General features: G+C 33.5%; 1 protein-coding gene across 1 annotated transcript; it reads right to left on the bottom strand.

Moving 5' to 3' along the window:
- Positions 1-18,441: 18,441 nt before the first annotated feature.
- Positions 18,442-21,013, bottom strand: LOC145126861 (uncharacterized). Its single transcript, XM_079062148.1, has 4 exons — positions 19,227-21,013; positions 19,078-19,144; positions 18,972-19,005; positions 18,442-18,905 (listed from the first exon to the last, which is right to left on the bottom strand). The coding sequence occupies exons 1-4, from the start codon at positions 21,011-21,013 to the stop codon at positions 18,442-18,444; spliced, it is 2,352 nt and encodes a 783-aa protein (XP_078918274.1).
- Positions 21,014-22,077: the final 1,064 nt, after the last annotated feature.

Here is a 22,077-nt window from a genome sequence, read left to right as displayed (position 1 = left end):
CAACCTATAAAGCCACCATGTCTCATCACCATGGTTTGGCATAACGAGTCACCATCGGCTTAGTGCCATGGTTCGACATAATAAATCCACCATGGTTCATCACCATGGTTTGGCATCATTAAGTGTCACCATCGCCCGAAGCCATGGTTCAACCTATAAATCTACCATGGCTCATCACCATGGTTTGGTATAGTGAGTCACCATTGGCTCAGTGTCATGGTTCGACATAATAAAGCTACCACGATTTATCACCGTGGTCCAGTATCATTAAGTGTCACTATCGGCCGAAGCCAAGGTTCAACCTATAAAGCTACCATGGATTAGCATAGCGAGTCACCATCGGTTCAGTGCCATGGTTCGACATAATAAAGCCACCATGGTTTTCACGCCATGATTCGACTAAGTATAGGTCGTTATGTTTCTTATGCCAGGGTTTGACCAAATACACATTGCCATGTTTTTCATACTAGGGTCAACTAAGTATGGGTCATTTTGGATCATACACCATTTGTGTTATTATTCAGCATATAATATGTCCAAAGTAGGACCAGACATCGACTCGCTCCTACTTTAGACTTGGCGGACTTATTGGACGGTTCCGTTTTTAAGGAAATTCTATCAGCGTTAGTTTTCGGGACATATTGGTTATGCACGACACCTTTGATTTACTAGAACTTCACGATCATACAAAATCATTAAGAAATAATTACAACTTGGACAATGTAACATCCTAAAAATACCAAATAAAAATTTCATTTTTAATAAATCAAACAATTCATTCATTTGTTCCAAAAGGTAATAAAAGTAGTAGTATTCACAAAACATCAGAGTAAAAATCACAAATAGCTAATGCATAATAAAATCTGGGGGATGGAGCGAGTGAATTCCCTAAAATACCGCATACCATACATGTCAACGGGCCCAACCTGCGCATAGGGCCCAACCCCACATATAAATAGGCCCAGCCCAACATACAAATTGGCCTAGCCCAACATATCAATGGGCCCAGCCCAACATGCATACTAATGGGGCTAAGCCAACACACAATGCAACTGTCACAAAGACAGCTAGCATCCTACACAGTATAGTGAGAAGACTCACCTGACTCACGAAGTCAGATAAACCACCGCTCAAAGCCATGTAACCGATGTTACCACATACCTATCAAAACATACAAGGTCGAACCTTATCTTACACACTAAATCCCACAATCATGGACAAAAGTCAACCCAAGTCAACAAGTTAACAATCTACGGTGAACCCTCAAAGTCAATAGACCAAAAATCATCTCAACGAATTGTTGCGTCGTGGCCTTTTATTGGCCACATCGTGGCAGCATAATGACAAAACAATCGAGTTCTTCATCTGTCGCCACATCGTGGAGGCTAGATGCCACATCGTGGGAACTGGGTTTCAGCAACTTAATGCATTAAGTTGTTTTGCAACTATTCCAAGAGCTCCAAAGCTCTGGTACATCCCAAGGTCTTAATGGATAAAGTGTCAAACTTTATCCCTTAAGACATTCCAATAAGCCAAAACTTCTAACCCTAAGTTCTTAATGACATTATAAGACATGAGCTCATCCTTTAAGCTCTAAATCACTAAAGCCACCCAAATCAAACTTTCCAGAAGACTTTTATACTTTAAAAGCATCATAAAGATCATTGCTTTATGGACATGCATGTCCCTCCCAAACTAGGTCAAATCCATGGAAGAAATGAACTCAAACTTGTGTATGATGTCAAATACACAAAGTCTCATAATATGAAGAAAAGGGACAAAAACTCTAGATCTAGAAGCACAAACTAGAAAGCTTGGAACTTGAATAGTCACAAGGGTCCAGAAATATGCTCAAAATGACTATGAAGAAGTTTTCTAGTTGGATCAATGCACCAAAACACCTTATTCTTCCTCTTCTTCTTCTTCTTCAAGACACCAAGAATACCAAAATGAACCAAAACTCTCAAAGGTTGGCTAGGATTTCGAGGCTGAAGAGGATGCCCTATTCCTTTGGAAATGTTGCTTAAATATGGGAGGAAATCCTAAAATTACGGGCTTAGGAAGAATAATCGCCACGTCGTGGCCATCCTACTGCCATGTCATGACACTCATTAGAAACACGCATTCCATTTAATCCAGTCCATGTCGTGGGCATCCTTGCACCACGTCGTGGCACAAAGTTTTTCCCAAAACTCCATCTTTGGTCCTTGCTAAATAGCAAGCTTAACCAATCTGGAACACAAGTGTTATAGGCAAAGTATATTACAACTCCAATCTCATTCACAAACACTCGAAGGGCATCATTGTGTCATTTCGCCCAACATAATTAAATGAAGAAGTTTGTTTGCATATGTGTGCTACTATAAGTCTGAAGCAGGACCAGACATCGACTTGCTCCAACTTCAGACTTGGGGGGCTTACTAATATATATATATATATATATATATATATATATATATATATATATATATATATATATATATATATATATATATATATAGGCCTAGGGTATTGTATTCTAACTAATTATTGTGTGGATGTAGGAATGATTGTCAACCATCATTTTAGTTATTTTAAGAAAGATATTTATCCCTATTATTAAATTAAAAAAATAGAATAATACCATTTAATTAAAAAAAGGGTAAAAATGTACATTTTCATTACTTTCAAATTAAGAAACACAAATTTAAAAAGGAAATTTTCGGATTTTAAGGGATCTTTTATTATCTTAATTTAGAATTCTTATTTTTTTAATTAATTCGATTTTAATTCTGTCATAATGTTATTCCGTCAGAATGATGTCCTATGATAATGTTTTGTCAGAATGTTTTTCTATTAGAATATTAATAAAGAACAATAAAATTCTTGAACCTGAAATTGAATAATAAAAACATTCTAATATATTCATACACATAATTTATTTACCCCGAAGGTCTTGACATGTGAAGCACTTTATAGATTGTCTCGGGACTATAGTCCTTAATAAAAGCAAAGATAAGAGTGCCCACCCTAAGTAAAAGAGTATATGACAACCACACTCTTTACATAATAAGTTACAAGATTCAATACACCACCGGTGATCCTTAATGTCTTGACAGTGTTCTACATATAGGAATTCTATAGTGTCCATAATCAAAACAAATATAACAATCCTTAACGTCTTGACAATGTTCTTAATATAGGAATTCTATAGTTTCCATAATCAAAATAAAGATAACAGTACTAAGAAGTCGTCACTCATCTGAGAGATTAAAATTCAAACAATCATGACGGAATTTATAACAATAGAACATGTGTTGTCGACTTTCATTATTGTCAAGGAAGTAATCATAGCTCTTGTATAGCTCTGGCCCATCCGGAGCAAAAGACTTCTTCCGGTCAAGAAACAAAGCATATTTTCCTATTGTCTTTTCAGGCAGCACCCGTTTCATTTCGTCAATATCTTGTTGAATAACCTTGTACGGTGATTAATAGTGACTTATCACATAAAGGTTTTCACATAAACTTACAAGCTCCAGATAAAACAAGTCTAGCTTTGGAAAATTGAAGGTACCATATAGGTGCGCCTTGGTTGGACCAATATGTTGTGGATGTGGGTCAACAAACATTCTCATGTAAGAAGTGGAAACTAACTAGGATTCCATGCAAACTTGCTATTGTTGCCATATGGGACATATGGAAGAACAGTAAGGACATATGTACACATGAAACTTGGGTGATCCTTTCTTGTTGGTTACAAATGTAGAAGGAGATCTACTCTTTCAAAATTGGGCCAATAAATGGGAGAAAGATGTGGGAAAAGTCACCATGTCCACCAACTTTGCTTCCTCCGAAACACCTTGTCACGATGTGTATGCCAAAGAAGAAAATAAAGAATTCAGCTTTGGAACTTGAGGACTTGGTGAAAAGTAATAGAGTGTTAAGAGCCCATAAGTGAGTCACATGTTCAAAGTACAACGATAATAAGTTACAAGATGCAAATACACCGATGGTGTTTCTTACCATCTTAAAAGTGTTCTATATGGAAATTTAATACTTCAAAAAAATTTAAAAATAAAGAAAAAGAAAGAAAGAAAGAAAGAAAGATAAAGAGTGGTAATTAAGAAATCATCACTCATTTAATAGATTAACATTCAAACAATCATTGGGGAAGTACCACATCCCTTCGCAACGGAACACACCTTGACCATAGCGCTTGTGTCGTATCCATGACTCAGGTTTAATAACACCACGAGACGTCAAGCTGCTATAAAAGATTGCACATCCTTGTATTGTCTTTTTTGGCGACACCCATTTCATTTCCCAAAATCTAGTTCCATGAAAATTTTCTGTTTTGAAACCCAATTTATCACTAAAAGCTTTTCATTTGAACTCACAAGTTGCAGAATGTACAAGTCTGGCTTCGGAAAACTCTTTGTTTTAAGTAACATCCATTTTCCCTTCCACTTTGAGTTCAGATTGAGTCTAAGTTCACCTAAAGAACAATCAGAGTGTAGAGTATATATCTTCCCTTTAAAAACATGTACATCAACGATGGGGAGAGAAGAGGAGACATGATTCCATCCTGGTTTACCCGCGATATAAAAAGATAGCGATAATTTTGAACTTAACACAACAAACACCCGCCCCGATATTGAAGGTGAAAAGACAAGGATACCCTTGATAGTCCTCATTTCTTTTTCATGAGTAGGCAGATCAGCAACACATAATGGGAAATCAGGGAAATGAAGCTCATGCCTTGTGATTGGATTCACAAGCCAGAAGTCACGGGTTTCACTACTGAACAAGATCAGGTAACCACAAGTTGATCCAATACAGATCCTGCCAGCTGAATGGGGAAGGATGGTTTTAAACATTGGCTCTTCAAAGTCCTCCTTCAGGTAGATGTAGCAGTCTTGATTATTAGCATGGGGATTGATACTTATCTTCATGGGTGGTTTAGACGCCAAAAACATGCTACTCTTAGATACTGCAAATGACCTCCATGACTTGCAAACTCCTCTGAATGCAATAAAATCAACAACTCTTAGTTGCATCATAACTAGAAAAAGCACGTCATGATTAACATCTGACCAAGGTCCTACATGATCCTTGTCAAAACTCGTGTTCCTGCTAGATGATGATAATGATGCATCATAATCATGATTCTGGTTTCTGGTCATACTCCTTGTCTTGGCCATTCCTACACTTGCAAAAGGAAAATAAATAACACATGATAAAAACTTCGTTCCCAAGATTCTGTTTGTAATTATGAGACGATAGCCTACTGATTATGTTTACAAGACCCTTTACAACATTGATAGGAGGAAATGTAACGCATAGTACTATACCATGAGTACCAACTTCTAACCACCTATAAAAGGTAAGAATGGGCACTGGCAGATAAAATATCAATTTCAATGGTTGTCAACAAAACACATCACAACAGCTTATTTTGCAAACAAAATTGCAAATTTACTAACTTTAAAATGCAAATACTGGTTTGATTAACCAAAATAAAGTGATTAGAACACCTGGAAATTAATTAAGTGCAAAAACTGAGATCAAATTAGGGCAACATAGTTGGACTAAGGACATATAGATCAAATAGACAAAACAATATAAGATTGCCTTCTGGCGATATGTATTGACCCCTATTATGTTATATATATCTGTATATATAAGGTGAAATTAAATAGACTCTACAAGCAGATGCGAGGAGGAAAATATACCTGCATTGATAGCGTTGAGCGTAGAATTGTTGGGCGTAGGGAGGAGGAACAACAGAGGGCCGTGAAACAATAGATCTAACCTAAATAATTGGATAACTTTTTGAACTCTAAAATGCAAAATAAAGTTATGATTTTTTCAAAAAGAGTTTTTAAAAAAATATTTTTGTCTTGATTTTAAATTTTGTTTAACGTTTAAATTTTAGATTTTCTGAATGATCTCTAATAATATGATATGTGTGGGCTACACACCCACCACTACAACAATAAAACCCTATGGTGACGACAATTTCGGACACTATCCCGACGACTTGTCGTCGGTATACCGTATAGGTCAATAAAGTCGTCGGTATAGATGTCGTCGCGATAGCGTCACTTATTCCGACGACTAGTCGTCGGGATAGAGTTCGTCAATCATATTTTCGGGGTTAAAAAATAAAGTTTTATTAATTACCTATAGCGACGACTTGTCGTCGGCAAACCTTTAGCGACGACTCGTCGTCGCCACAGGTTTAATCTATTACGATGACAAGTCGTCGCTATAGGGTTTTAACAGGAGCCAATGACATACCTATAGCGACGACATGTCGTCGGGATAGGTACTGTTTGTTTTTTTTTTTTTTCTATTTTACAAATTTAGTACATTACCATTCCTGCATTTTTAACAAATCCAAAACACATTCCAACATATATCACTTAAAATGCATTAACTAAGTACCATTGTTCAAATTCAAAACATCAAATTCAAGTTTAAATTGAAGTCTAGTAGTTAACTAACATTGTTCAAATCACTAAAAAAAACATCAAACATCATTATCATAATCATATCCTTCTTCTTCTTCTTCTCCTTCTTCTCCTTCTTCTCCTTCTCCTTCTTCTCCTTCTCCTTCTTCTCCTTCTTCTTCCATCCTTTCAGCAACTTGTTGAGAGGTACTTGCTTGTGTGTTAGAGTTGAATAGAAAGTTAGGAAATGGAGGTGATTGGAAGCCCGTAATACATGCCGCCAATGATGCATTATATTGTTGCAAGTATTCTTGCATTTGTTGTGCATCAAATTGGGATTGAGATTGGGATTGAGATTGGGGTTGAGATTGGGACGATTTTGAAGTGGAACATCGTTCATTTGGAATTAAACCGAAGTTGGCGGTTGGTCTCCTACCCACCCTGCGAGCATGCCCGCTTCTCGTCCCAAGGGCACGTTCTAAACATTCTTCCTCGTCTACTATTCCGCCTTCCCCAACCTCGCTTTGCATTTTCTCATATTCTTCTTGAATTTTGTCCTAAAATAAAGAAAACAATAAACATACGTTAATTAAAACAAACAACTAAACTTAAACATTAAAATAATAATAATATTCCTTAAACAAAAAACTATAATTAATAATAATAATATATTTAAACAACACATTCATTTCGTTTATCACTTACCCAATCTTCTTGTGCTCGACTTGTACACCAACCCGAACCTTCTTTGTAGCGCATTTGTCTCCAACCCTCAATATGTTGCGGCTTCATTCCCATTTTTTCCTATAATAAGTGAAATCAATAAATATATTTATACAAATGTTAATAACACATTTAACTAATACTATAATATTTTATTACCTCTAAATAACGTCGTTGAGCATAGGGTCTACATCCGTGAGCACTTGTGTGCGGAAGTTTCGACCTACAAATTTTATTTTTGTCCGACGTGCGTCTGTATTCATCAGTTAAAAATAACAAATCAATCATTTTGTTCCAAGCTTCGGCAGACCAATCAGTCGGTGGACATCTTCTTGCCCTTTCCACATCATGATATCCACCAACTCTATCAAAATGGTTTTTCATATCATGCTTGCGGTCTCGATAAGCTCTTTGCATGTCTGCTTGGATACCCGCTCGAAGGGGTTCCCACAAGTCTGTGCCCCGGTACCTATTGATATCAAAATAAGTCTGCAAAAGGAAAAACATATTTGATTAGTAAAAAAATATTTAATAAGTGTAAAATTCAATACATATAAAATATATTGTATACTTACCTCTAGCTCGGGATATAAACCATTTTTGTAATCAATAGGAACACGACGCCAAGTATGATAATGCAACGGTACCTTTGATCCCACCAGATTTGAGATCAGTCTGACAAACATTTGCCCGTTGTCCCCCACAAATCAGTACGTCCGCCCGGAGATATCAATATCCAAATCCAAAGGGTTACACTTGTTGTTTTCATACTCATAGTAAAAATTTAAGTTTCTCCCTTTGCCACGCTTCTTCACATTCACATTCTTTGCTTGTGCTACATTTACATATAGAATTGAAAATTTAGAAATTTAAAACTTTAATATATCTAATACTTAAAAATTTCATGTTACTTACAAGATTGGCAACCCGATGGTACACCGCGTGCTCCCCCGTGTGGTGGTCTATCCCCACCGTCTCCTCCATGTCCCCTCGCGACTTCTGCCATCTGTTTAACAAATATTATAAACATTCAGAATATATAATAAAGCTAATTATAAATAAGCAACATTTGAAAATTTAACAAATATTATAAGCAATCAGAATATATAATAACTACGACATACCGTCAATCAGATTCATCACTAGAACAATATACATGTACAACATCATCATCACTGTCATATTTTTCATTATTTATTTCTTCATCTGAAGAGTACGTATCACCATTGTCATTGTCATCATTAATGAAATCGTCATCGTTTATAGTAGGAGCAACATTCCTCCTAGCAACCACACTTGATTTACCAACTTCACATAAAGTCGTCTGCATAGGCAAGGTGCCTAAGTCGACTACCAAGGTAAAATCAGTTGATTGAGTGTCATTCACGACATCTATCTCATTCACAACATCGATACTTGGATGATTCCAAAGTTTCCGATGATGAACCTCTTCCACAACTCTCCAATTATCGTTTTTAGTAGGATCTTGGAGATAAAATACTTGTTTTGCTTGTGTGGCTAAGATGTATTGTTGATCATCATACCACGTTTTACCGACATACCATTCATGACTGGTATCGATAAGAACCATGTTATTTATAGTTTGTAAACGTCCATTACGTAATGACGCATTGAACCATTTACCACGAAAGAGTACAACTGATTTATCATATAAATAATGCAACTCTATAATCTCCTCTAATTGACCATAGAATGGTGTACCATCATATTTGCAAGCATGGATGGACTCATATCCTAACCCTATCTTTCTCAACTTTTTCTTAGCTTCATAGTGTGAAGTTGGAATCTTGCTCTTCGGGAAAGCAACTCTTAGCAACTCTAAAAGTTGGTCAAATGAACTATTTGTCCATTTATTGATCACCTTAATATGCAACAACTTTGCCAAAAAGTTTAAAGAAGACATCTCACAATCAGGGTATAACTTGGTATTGAGCTCCTCAAATAAAGCATCAAATTCTGGGTCCATGCCTCGTCCTTCATCATCTGTATTTTCTTCATTTGTATTTTGTTCCGCCATAACATCATCAATTACATCAAACATCTCATTATTTGTTGGAATGTTTATTGGAGTCGAATTGTAGCCCAAATCCGAAACAGAATGCTTCTCACCGTGATAAATCCATATAGTATACGATTTTAGAAACCCACAGTCATGTATATGGGCATAAACCGTACTCAACAACTGTCGATACATATTCACACACTTTACGCACGGACAATGCACTTTGTCTTCAAAGTCAACATGTTTCCTAGCAATCTCCATAAAGTTTTTAAGACCTTCCAAGAATTTTGGGGACGTTCGGTGTTCCCGAATCCAACTCTTATCGATCGTCATTACTGTTTAATTATAAAAAATTAGATTGTATACATAATTACAATAAATGTACTTTTATTAGTTTAAATATTTTTATATTTTGTTTACTCTCAATAAACATACTTTTATTAGTTTAAATATTTTTATATTTTCTTTTATGTTGCTATTAGTAACGTTTGTTCTTAATGAAAAACATTTTACAGCATTGTACTTTTAATATTATATTTTTTATATTTTGTTTATTTTTTTTTCAATTACAGCATTGTACTTTTAATATTATTTTGTTTTTTTTGTTTTTTTATAGCACCATACTTTTAATAACAACGTGATTTTATTATTTTGTTTTATGTTATAACTTTCAAATAGAAATGAAAATAAAATACTTTAATAAACAAAATAAAAAAAGTATGTTGTTATTAATAACTTTTGTAGTTTAAATATTTTTTACTTAATAAACTTTACTCTCAAATAGAAATGAAAATAAAATACTTTAATAAACAAAATAAAAAAAGTATGTTGTTATTAATAACTTTTGTAGTTTGAATATTTTTTACTTAATAAACTTTACTCTCAAATAGAAATGAAAATAAAATACTTTAATTAAATATTTTTTGTAGTATATATACATTTTATTTTGTTTTATGTTATAACTTTCAAATAGAAATGAAAATAAAATACTTTAATTAACAAGATAAAAAAAATATGTTGGTATTAATAACTTTTATAGTTTAAATATTTTTGACTTAATAAACATATTTTTATTAGTTTAATATTATTTTGTTATTTTTTTTTGTTTATTTTTATCTTGTATATTGACATTAAAGTTTATTAGTTTGTTTAAAACATTAAGATGGTTCATTTCAAATTCCAAATTTTTAAGAGACGTCACAATTTCTAATTATTTATGATCTCCTATAATAATAGATGAAAAAAACTTGGTCAAGTGACCCATCTTTTATATACATAGACTCGCCAATGCCTTTAATTATTTATGATCTTTTAATATTACTTTTAATAGCACCATAAACAAGATAAAAAATACTTTTAATATATTTTTTTTTATAGCACCATAAACAAGATAAAAAATACTTTTAATATTACTTTTAATAACAACGTAATTTTATTATTTTGTTTTATGTTATAACTTTCAAATAGAAATGAAAATAAAATACTTTTATTAAAAAGATAAAAAAAAGTATGTTGCTATTAATAACTAAACAAATTAAACACAACCATACATATTTTACATTTTATACATAAAATTTTATACCAACCTAAACAAAGATCACAATCATACAAAATTTCATACCAACCTAAACAAAGATCACATAAAATTTCATACCAACCTAAACAATTTCAATTTCATATACCAACCTAAACAACATCAATTTCATACAATTTCATATACCAACCTAAACAATATCAATTTCATACAATTTCATATACCAACATAAACAATATCAATTTCATACAATTTCATATACCAACCTAAACAATATCAATTTCATACAATTAGTTTGTTTAAAGTATAAACCTAAACAAACAACAACACAATCACATATATATACAAAACAAACAATACAATTATATAATCAAAGGAGGATCAATTTCAATTTCAACACAATTCAATTTCAATAAAAATTCCAACACAATTCAATTTCAATTTCAACACAATTCAAATTCAATTTCAATAAAAATTAGAAGAAAAAAAACTAACCTCAGTTTTGTTCTTGTGTGATGTTCAACTTTTCTGGCTAGTCAAAGAAGCAGTAATCCTCTGGTGGTGGCTGGTGGTGGCCACAGGCGGCAACATCAAATCAGAAAAAAAATGCACAAGGTTTCAATACATACCAGTGAGCAACTCCAGTGGTGGCAGAGAGGATGTCACCGGCAATAAACTCCCGGTGGAAGGTTGAAGCAGTCACTAGGCGGTGGAGCTTCACCACCGGTTCCTACACACCAAAAAACCCCAAATTAGGGGTAAAAATCAATACCAAACAACAATAAAAAACAAATTATGGGTAGAAACAACCTTGAAATGGGTTAATCGCCGGATATTTTCGTTGGGTAGCCGATTTCGTCGCCTGGGAGGAAAGGGATGAAGGAAAGAGTCGCTGCGTGCAAATGAAAGAAGTCTGCGTATCTGTTTTAGGGTATACTCCTATGCCGACGACATGTCGTCGGTATAGGGTCTCCATAAACGACGACGTATCATTTATTCCTGAAATAAATATATATATATAAATTAAAAACCCTGTGCCGACGACAAGTCGTCGGGATACCATTTCCCAAAACTACGTCGTTCAGGTTTTCTAGCACATGGAATAAAAATAAATGGAAAATAGTTTTTTTTATACCTATACCGACGACATGTCGTCGGCACAGATTTTCAGATTACCGCCAACATTTTCGTCGTTCCCGCCAAACCTATGGCGACGACACGTCGTCGGCACAGATATAGTGGTCAAAGGAAATTGGTCAAAAGTTTCAAAAGATATGGCGACAACATGTCGTCGGCATAGGGTGACCTGTAACGACGACTTTTGTCGTCGGGATAGCTGTCGTCGGGATAGCTTGGTATTCTTGTAGTGCACATGTTTTTTTTAATAACATTAATTTTATTTATTTATTTATTTTTTGTGTACGTTATAAATTTTGTTATAATTTAGGTTTAAACTTTAAATTTTCTATAAATTTAATTCAAACTTTAAATTTTGTTAGGAATATGCTCCAAACTATTATGTTAACAAATTTTACATAGAATTAGTTTTTTTTTTTTTTTTATAAATTTATATTTTCATAGTTTTTCTTTTGTAACTTTTTAAAGGTTGTTATACAACACTTTTAAACTTTTTTTACAATATTTCTATACATTTTTGTAACTTATTTATAACGTTTTATAAAGTTTTTTCTAAAATTTTTTTAGTTTTTTTTATATTTTTTAGAGCTTTTAGAAATTTCTTTTTTTAAAAAGTTGTAAAAAGTACAAGTAAAAATGTTATATGAGAACAATAAAAAAAAAGGTTGTAAAAGAAGTTTTAAAATGAACTAGATTATAGCCTGCGTTAAACGCATAAAAAATATATAATCGTTTACAGATATTACATAATGATTATAAAAAAAATATATATGGTTATGGTATTATTGAAATGTATAGAAAATACATTGAAAACGATAAATATCTATAATCATTGAAGGACCTCTTTGTAGAGAACATTTTTTGTTTTATTAGTTGAACGACCTTCCTCGTCTCATATAGTTATGATATTTTTATATAATTATAAGCATTTTAATTAGACGTTCCTTCCATAATAAGGTTACCTAATTTAAACATATATTGAAAACCAATATACAATTTTTTTCTACTGCATTAAATATTGACAACTATTTCATTTATTCAAATAAAGTTATATAATATAATTTATAGAATGTTAAATGTTATATAAATTTAATTTTAGTATATCATCAATGGAGATTCTTTTCTAAATCATTATTGGTTTATTTTAAATTGATTATGAATATAGGTGCTAGCTTTTATGTTTGTTCTTATTTATTTGGTGTTCACAAAAACTTTGCATTAGTTTTGGCACAACTTTGAATAATTTTAGTATATCATCAATGTAATTTAGTATATATCTTTCAATTATATGAAATATCAAATAATGACATTTCATTACTATTGTGATAATTTAGTTTATATATTGTATTTTTACTAATCTTAACAGTCTTATTTTTTCTAATAACCATAACGCTTTTACTAATTGTACTTTTTTACAAATCTCCTAATATCTTATAATTTTTATCTTACTTTATAAGTTTTCATAACTATGTTATTTTCAAGATTGACTGCCTTAGTAATTTTTTTCAGTCTATTCAATTTTATATTTCATTGTACAACATCATCATTTGTATGTATTCTGAAATTTCACTTTAAAAATGCTTAATGTTTACACCTTGATATTAATTTTTTTTTAATAAACTCGTGTAATAATTATGGAATATATATCTCATTTTAATTAACATTTACTTCCTTCATTATATCAAATTCCTCATTAAACGGATATATTTTTGGAAAGTAATAATTATAATGGAGAAGCATTATCTAAGACGTAAATGCTTGATATACTTTTGGAGGGAAAAAATCAGGATTATTAAAAAAATTTATAATGAATATACAATTTTAAATTTGGTGAAATTATGGATGAAATTACTGGCGAAAATTATTTTGGAGGGAGTTGTATTTTGTAAGGTATAATAATATTACAAATTTTGAAATATGTATATTTCTTGTGTAAATTTATAAATTATATTGTTACTATATAAAGATAAAAAAGTAGGTTGATATCATATACAAAAACATAATAATTTCAATGATATTTTAAAATCATGCCAAAATTAACCGGATTCGTATGACATAAAATTTAAAAAAAAAATCATAATCGTCTCTAATATATAAAAGTAATATTTTCGTAATTAATGTCAGTTCCCAAAATAGGTAATTTTTGTTGTGTTAAATGTACGTAATATCTTTTCCTATTTATTTGAAAAGTTTCAGAAAAGTATTTAACTGATTTCATGTAATTTATGACAAAGAAAATCGAAATATACGAATACTTACATTTGATATAGGAACAAAAAAATAATCGAAAAAAATATAAAAAGCGAAAGAAGGTACTGACCTTCTAGTGCACAAGAGCGAATGTTTGAAGCAGAGAATGGTGATGAAAGTTATAATAATAATAATGATGTTGTAGAAGAAGGTTTGAAGAAAAGAAACGATTGAAAATACGTGTGAGCTGCGGATTCAAGGATGAGTCGGATATGTATGTGATAATTTGAATATGATTTTTCGCTATTAATGATTTCCTGATAAAAATAGATTTTATATTAATGGTTTACTAATATAAACGGATTTATATTAATGGTTGATATTAATGCTTTGATTGAAATGGTTTGTTACTAATATGCTTTTAACATTGACCATATTAAAATCTTCATAACCGGAAATTCAAAATTTAAAATATGGAAAGTTTTTATTGGAATTAAATACATTCAAATTCAACGAATGTACGTTATTGTTTGACGATTGGAAAACATTTATTGGAATTAAATACATTCCATATGGGAAAGATGATGTCAGCAATTTGATCTAAGGGTGGAAAAAATAAAATTGAAATACAATCAAGAGTTCAGATTATTTAAGATGATGTCATAAGGTTTCTCTTTTAATAATATTTAAAGATTAATGGCAACCCACTTTTTGATTTAAATACAGCCCATAATTTGAACATCACACGAGTCCATCAACATGATTCTCAATCAAAATTCCTAACCAAAAGAATTGTAATGTGGCAACAATCTCATTATTAAAAAACAAGCCCACAATTGTCATTTTAAGATATTAATTACGTTTATATTCAAAGAGGAAGGGACCACACTACTTTTTATGGGATAATGATATAAGGAAGTTTTGTGTTTTGTTTTAAAATTGTCCCTAATTTTTTTTGGCATTGTAGGGTTATAAAGTCTAATTTGACTTGACATTATGGTCACGTAACCTATTGTATCTGATAAATGGTGACACGGATGCAAGTCTCTGCCTATGTGGTTGCCAAGTTGTAGTCGACGTGGAAGGAGTATTGTGATCAGCTTGGTCGCCAAGCTTTGTATTATAAATCCAAACACTAAATCAATCAACAGTGTAAGTATCATTACCCTTTAATCAATAATCTTGAACTATGGAAAACTCCTAGAATAAGAAGTTATGGTTTCCTTCAACAACCTCACTTATATCAACATTAACAAGACCTCCTCTTTCGACTGTGAGCTGATGTGTTTGGAGTTGCAGGTTGAACAATCTCAGCTGAAGGCTGAGATGCAAGAGGAGATCAACTCGGCTAAACTCGACTAGGGCTAGATTTGAAGAACTTCAAGCTAAAATGGTGGCGATTAGGAAATTAAAACATAAATTTACCTCAATGGTCTTGTCATGTGAGACACTTGTAGAGTGTCCAAGGACTATCGTCCAAAATAAAAACAAAGAATTTGTTCATATTTTGGTGCATCTTATACTAGAGAAAGTGAGCAAACATGTTTTTAATTAACAACCCTACAAGCATGAAAGGGTACCGTATGCGTAGAGGGATGAAAAAAGATTATGTTTGCGAGATAGCACAAATCAAAAACTCAACAAGCAACCACTAGTAGATTGTTAACTTGACCTTGACATCATACATTCATTCGTGGGGTGACCAATCCTTGTTAATAGACCACTGGCATTTGATATCATGGAAGATGGAACAAACCAGAATTCGAGCATTATATCATACTAGAATTTGAAAGTATGAGATAAAAAATGAGAACATAATTTCTTTATCCCAAAGGTCTTGACATGTGAAAAGACAACAAACATCCACCCACACTACAACATTAAAACCCTATGGTGACGACAGATTCGAACCCTATACCGACGACATGTCGTCGGTATACCGTATACCGACGGCATGTCGTCGGTATAGAGTCGTCGGCGTAGTCGTGTCGGCATAGGTCAATAGAGTCGTCGGTATAGATGTCGTCGCGATAGCTTCACCTATGCCGACGACAAGTCGTCGGGATAGATTTTGTCAATCATATTTTCGGGGTTAAAAAATAAAGTTTTATTAATTACCTATAGCGACGACTTGTCGTCGGCAAACCTTTAGCGACGACAAGTCGTCGCTAAAGGTTTAATCTATTACGATGACTTGTTGTCGATATAGGTTTTTAACAGGAGCCAACGACTTACCTATAGCGACGACTTGTCGTCGGGATAGGTACTGTTTGTTTTTTTTTCTGTTTTACAAATTTACTACATTACCATTCCTGCATTTTTAACAAATCCAAAACACATTCCAACATATATCAATTAAAATGCATTAACTAAGTACCATTGTTCAAATTCAAAACATCAAATTCAAGTTCAAATTGAAGTCTAGTAGTTAACTAACATTGTTCAAATCACTAAAAAAACATCAAACATCATTATCATAATCATATCCTTCTTCTTCTTCTTCTTCTCCTTCTTCTCCTTCTCCTTCTTCTTCCATCCTTTCAGCAACTTGTTGAGAGGTACTTGCTTGTGTGTTAGAGTTGAATAGAAAGTTAGGAAATGGAGGCGGTTGGAAGCCCGGAATACATGCCGCCAATGATGCATTATATTGTTGCAAGTATTCTTGCATTTGTTGTGCATCAAATTGGGATTGAGATTGGGGTTGAGATTGGGACGATTTTGAAGTGGAACATCATTCATTTGGAATTAAACCGAAGTTGGCGGTTGGTCTCCTACCCACCCCGCGAGCATGCCCGCGTCTCGTCCCAAGGGCACGTTCTAAACATTCTTCCTCGTCTACTATTCCGCCTTCCCCAACCTCGCTTTGCATTTTCTCATATTCTTCTTGAATTTTTTCCTAAAATAAAGAAAACAATAAACATACATTAATTAAAACAAACAACTAAACTTAAACATTAAAATAATAATAATATTCCTTAAACAAAAAACTATAATTAATAATAATAATATATTTAAACAACACATTCATTTCGTTTATCACTTACTCAATCTTCTTGTGCTCGACTTGTACACCAACCCGAACCTTCTTTGTAGCGCATTTGTCTCCAATCCTCAATATGTTGCGGCTTCATTCCCATTTTTTCCTATAATAAGTGAAATCAATAAATATATTTATACAAATGTTAATAACACTTTTAACTAATACTATAATATTTTATTACCTCTAAATAACGTCGTTGAGCATAGGGTCTACATCCGTGAGCACTTGTGTGCGGAAGTTTCGACCTACAAATTTTATTTTTGTCCGACGTGCGTCTGTATTCATCGGTCAAAATAACAAATCAATCATTTTGTTCCAAGCTTCGGCGGACCAATCAGTCGGTGGACATCTTCTTGCCCTTTCCACACCATGATATCCACCAACTCTATCAAAATGGTTTTTCATATCATGCTTGCGGTCTCGATAAGCTCTTTGCATGTCTGCTTGGATACCCGCTCGAAGGGGTTCCCACAAGTCTGTGCCCCGGTACCTATTGATATCAAAATAAGTCTGCAAAAGGAAAAACATATTTGATTAGTAAAAAAATATTTAATAAGTGTAAAATTCAATACATATAAAATATATTGTATACTTACCTCTAGCTTGGGATATAAATCATTTTTGTAATCAATAGGAACACGATGCCAAGTATGATAATGCAACGGTACCTTTGATCCCACCAGATTTGAGATCAGTCTCACAAACATTTGCCCATTGTCCCCCACAAATCGATACGTCCGCCCGGAGATATCAATATCCAAATCCAAAGGCTTACACTTCTTGTTTTCATACTCATCGTACAAATTTAAGTTTCTCCCTTTGCCACGCTTCTTCACATTCACATTCTTTGCTTGTGCTACATTTACATATAGAATTGAAAATTTAGAAATTTAAAACTTTAATATATCTAATACTTAAAAATTTCATGTAACTTACAAGATTGGCAACCCGATGGTACACCGCGTGCTCCCCCGTGTGGTGGTCTATCCCCACCGTCTCCTCCATGTCCCCTCGCGACTTCTGCCATCTGTTTAACAAATATTATAAACATTCAGAATATATAATAAAGCTAATTATAAATAAGCAACATTTGAAAATTTAACAAATATTATAAGCAATCAGGATATATAATAACTACGACATACCGTCAATCAGATTCATCACTAGAACAATATACATGTACAACATCATCATCACTGTCATATTTTTCATTATTTATTTCTTCATCTGAAGAGTACGTATCACCATTGTCATTGTCATCGTTAATGAAATCGTCATCGTTTATAGTAGGAGCAACATTCCTCCTAGCAACCACACTTGATTCACCAACTTCACCTAAAGTCGTATACATAGGCAAGGTGCCTTAGTCGACAACCAAGGTAAAATCAGTTGATTGAGTGTCATTCACGACATCTATCTCATTCACAACACCGATACTTGGATGATTCCAAAGTTTCCGATGATGAACCTCTTCCACAACTCTCCGATTATCGTTTTTAGTAGGATCTTGGAGATAAAATACTTGTTTTGCTTGTGTGGCTAAGATGTATTGTTGATCATCATACCACGTTTTACCGACATACCATTCATGACTGGTATCGATAAGAACCATATTATTTATAGTTTGTAAACGTCCATTACGTAATGACGCATTGAACCATTTACCACGAAAGAGTACAACTGATTTATCATATAAATAATGCAACTCTATAATCTCCTCTAATTGACCATAGAATGGTTTACTGTCTTCTCCGAATGTAACAACACCACTATTTTGAGTAGTGCGTCGGAGATCACGGCTATTCACGACAAATCGAACACCATTTACTATGCACGCAGTGTAAGAATATGCACGCAACGGACCATATGCCAATGCTTTTAATTAATCAGTACAGTCCGAAGGCATATCTTTTTGGAGACGATAAATCTGTAAGGAAATATAAGATTGTATGTTTAAGTAATAAATTAGTTTTACATTATAAATATATAATATACTTACCCTTTCTTTGAACCATGAAGGAAATTCCATTTTGAAATCACTTTCAGGCAATTCTGATTTGAATTCACTGAATATGGGACAAAATAATTCGAATAGTTAAAATATATTCTAACACTATGGAAAATGTAGTTAATAGAGCAGAAGCTTACGATTTGTAGCTTCTCATCTCATCCTCATCGCAATTGTTTAGCACAAACCAATGTAATGATTTTTTGGCCTCTTTACAAAGTTCAGTGATTTTCTTAGCCGACATTGTTCGACATTGTGATGAGAACACAGAAAATTGCCTTTTTGGAAGGCCCGGATCATCATTTCTATCAACACGGTTGAATTTAGTTTGCATACCCTCAAGATACATAGAGCAGAATGTCAAAGCTTCGTCTGCAACATAACCCTCTGCTATTGAACCTTCTGGTTTGGCTTTGTTTCTGACATAATTTTTAAGTTTTTTCATATATCTTTCAAAAGGATACATCCATCTCATGTGTACAGGCCCTCCAAGAATGGCTTCATCAGGTAAATGAAGAATAAGATGAATCATTATGTCGAAAAATGTTGGAGGATATATTAACTCAAGATTGCATAAGATCTTCACAACTTCTGTTCTGGCATTTCTCATGTCGTTAACATCCAATGACCGTGCACAAATTTTTTTAAAGAATGTACACAGGTCAATGATTGTTCTTGAAACATTTGGTGGGAGACATGCTCGAACCCCTATAGGTAGCAATCGTTGCATGAGGACGTGATGATCGTGAGACTTCAACCCAACCAAATTTGATTCAGTATCATTAACCTTCTTCTTAAAGTTCAATCCAAAACCATCAGGTAGTCTCACTCCTTTAATGAATTGACAGAAACGTTGTCGATCAATTGGTTTGAAAGAGTAAGAAGCATGTGGGAGTATTTCTTTCTTCTTGTTTTCTTCCTTGTTGTGTTTCTTTATCTTCTTGACTTTCTCCTTTGGCCATTGATCTGGTCTAATGCCCATATTTTTCAAGTCAATTCTTGCTTCTTTTTTGTCTTTGCTTTTATCATTCATCAATGCAGTATTCAACACACTCTCATTCACATTTTTTGAAACATGCATAACATCGAAATTGTGTTTTAGGTCGAGGGAAGACCAATACTCAAGCTCAAAGAAGATACTTCGTTTCGTCCAATTTAACTCTCTCTTTTTTCTTTCATCGTCGCGCTTTCTTTTTTTGCCCCCATAATCAGGATGTTTCCCTGGAATTCGATCAGAGAGACAATTTACTTGCTTTAATATAGTTGCATTACTGAATCGTCTAGGACGCGGTTTTGTCTCAGGTTGACCATCAAACAATAGACTATCCCTCCAACTATGGTTTATATTCAAGAATCGTCTGTGACCAACATAAGACATCTTGTTGGTCACATAAATGGAAGATGTATCTTCGTTACAAGTAGGGCATGCTAAATAACCTTGACCACTCCAACCAGACAGACTGCTACGCGCTGGGAAATCATTGATAGTCCATAACAACATCGCACGCATATTGAATACAGTGTTGGTTGATGCATCTCTCGTTTGGACTCCTTCGGCCCACAACATTTTCAACTCATCTACCAAAGGCCTCAAGTAAACATCAATGTCCTTTGCGGGTGATCTAGGGCCAGGAATCAGCAAAGTTAGCATGAAAGAAGACTCTTTCATACATATCCATGGTGGTGTATTATAGGTAGTCAATATAACCGGCCAAATACTATAATTGTTATTAAAGTTGCCAAATGGATTAAAGCCATCAGCAGCTAAACCTAGACGAACATTTCTAGGTTCTTTGGTAAACTCTAGGTATCTCTTATCAAATTCTTGCCATGACTTCCCATCTACTGGATGATACATCATACCATCCGTTGATCTTCCAGTATTATGCCAAATCATATCTTTAGCTGTGAATCTGGAACTATACATCCGTCGAAGTCTTGGAGTCAAAGGAAAGTACCGCAACACTTTTTATGGTACTCGCTTCCCCTTTGTGGTTGTGTCCACCCATCTACTCTCATTACAAATCGGGCAATTCTGCATGGAATCATTCTCCTTCCAAAACAAAGCACAGTCATATTTGCAAGCATGGATGGACTCATATCCTAACCCTATCTTTCTCAACTTTTTCTTAGCTTCATAGTGTGAAGTTGGAATCTTGCTCTTCGGGAAAGCAACTCTTAGCAACTCTACAAGTTGGTCAAATGAACTATTTGTCCATTTATTGATTACTTTAATATGCAACAACTTCGCCAAAAAGTTTAAAGAAGACATCTCACAATCAGGGTATAACTTGGTATTGAGCTCCTCAAACAAAGCATCAAATTCTAGGTCCATGCCTCGTCCTTCATCATCTGTATTTTCTTCATTTGTATTTTGTTCCGCCATAACATCATCAATTACATCAAACATCTCATTAGTTGTTGGAATGTTTATTGGAGTCGAATTGTAGCCTAAATCCGAAACAGGACGCTTCTCACCGTGATAAATCCATACAGTATACGATTTTAGAAACCCACGGTCATGTATGTGGGCATAAACCGTACTCAACAACTGTCGATACATATTCACACACTTTACGCACGGACAACGCACTTTGTCTTCAGAGTCAACATGTTTCCTGGCAATCTCCATAAAGTTTTTAAGACCTTCCAAGAATTTTGGGGACGTTCGATTTTCACGAATCCAACTCTTATCGACTGTCATTACTGTTTCATTATTAAAAATAACATTGTATACATAGTTAAATTGTATGACTTTTTGTTTGAGAAAAAACGGACGGAATGGATAGATATTGACAAGTATATAAAGAAATATATACCTTGGAAGTGGAAATCGGACAGAATTGATAGAGTATTCACAAGGGTAGACTTCTAAACACATTTTATAGCAATGTACTTTTATTAGTTTGTTTAAAACATTCTATTTTTCACTTCTCTTTCATATTTATAGTATATATACATTTTTTTCAATTACAACATTGTACTTTTAAT

The sequence above is a fragment of the Lactuca virosa genome, chromosome 7 (genome assembly GCF_052849685.1).
Source record: "Lactuca virosa cultivar CGN04683 chromosome 7, Lactuca_virosa_CGN04683_v6, whole genome shotgun sequence".
In the NCBI taxonomy this organism is placed as follows: domain Eukaryota; kingdom Viridiplantae; phylum Streptophyta; class Magnoliopsida; order Asterales; family Asteraceae; genus Lactuca; species Lactuca virosa.
The sequence above is the reverse complement of the archived record's forward strand: the minus strand, read 5'-3'. Positions and strand labels throughout refer to the sequence as shown.

Bases quoted from the DNA above. Each gene is read 5' to 3' on its own strand.
- LOC145126861 (XM_079062148.1), bottom strand. From the start codon at position 21,013: ATGTATAGTTCCAGATTCACAGCTAAAGATATGATTTGGCATAATACT. The intron at 19,145-19,226 runs GTAAGCTTCTGC...TCCCATATTCAG, and splicing joins GAGATGAGAAGCTACAAATC to TGAATTCAAATCAGAATTGC. The intron at 19,006-19,077 runs GTAAGTATATTA...ATTTCCTTACAG, and splicing joins CTTCATGGTTCAAAGAAAGG to ATTTATCGTCTCCAAAAAGA.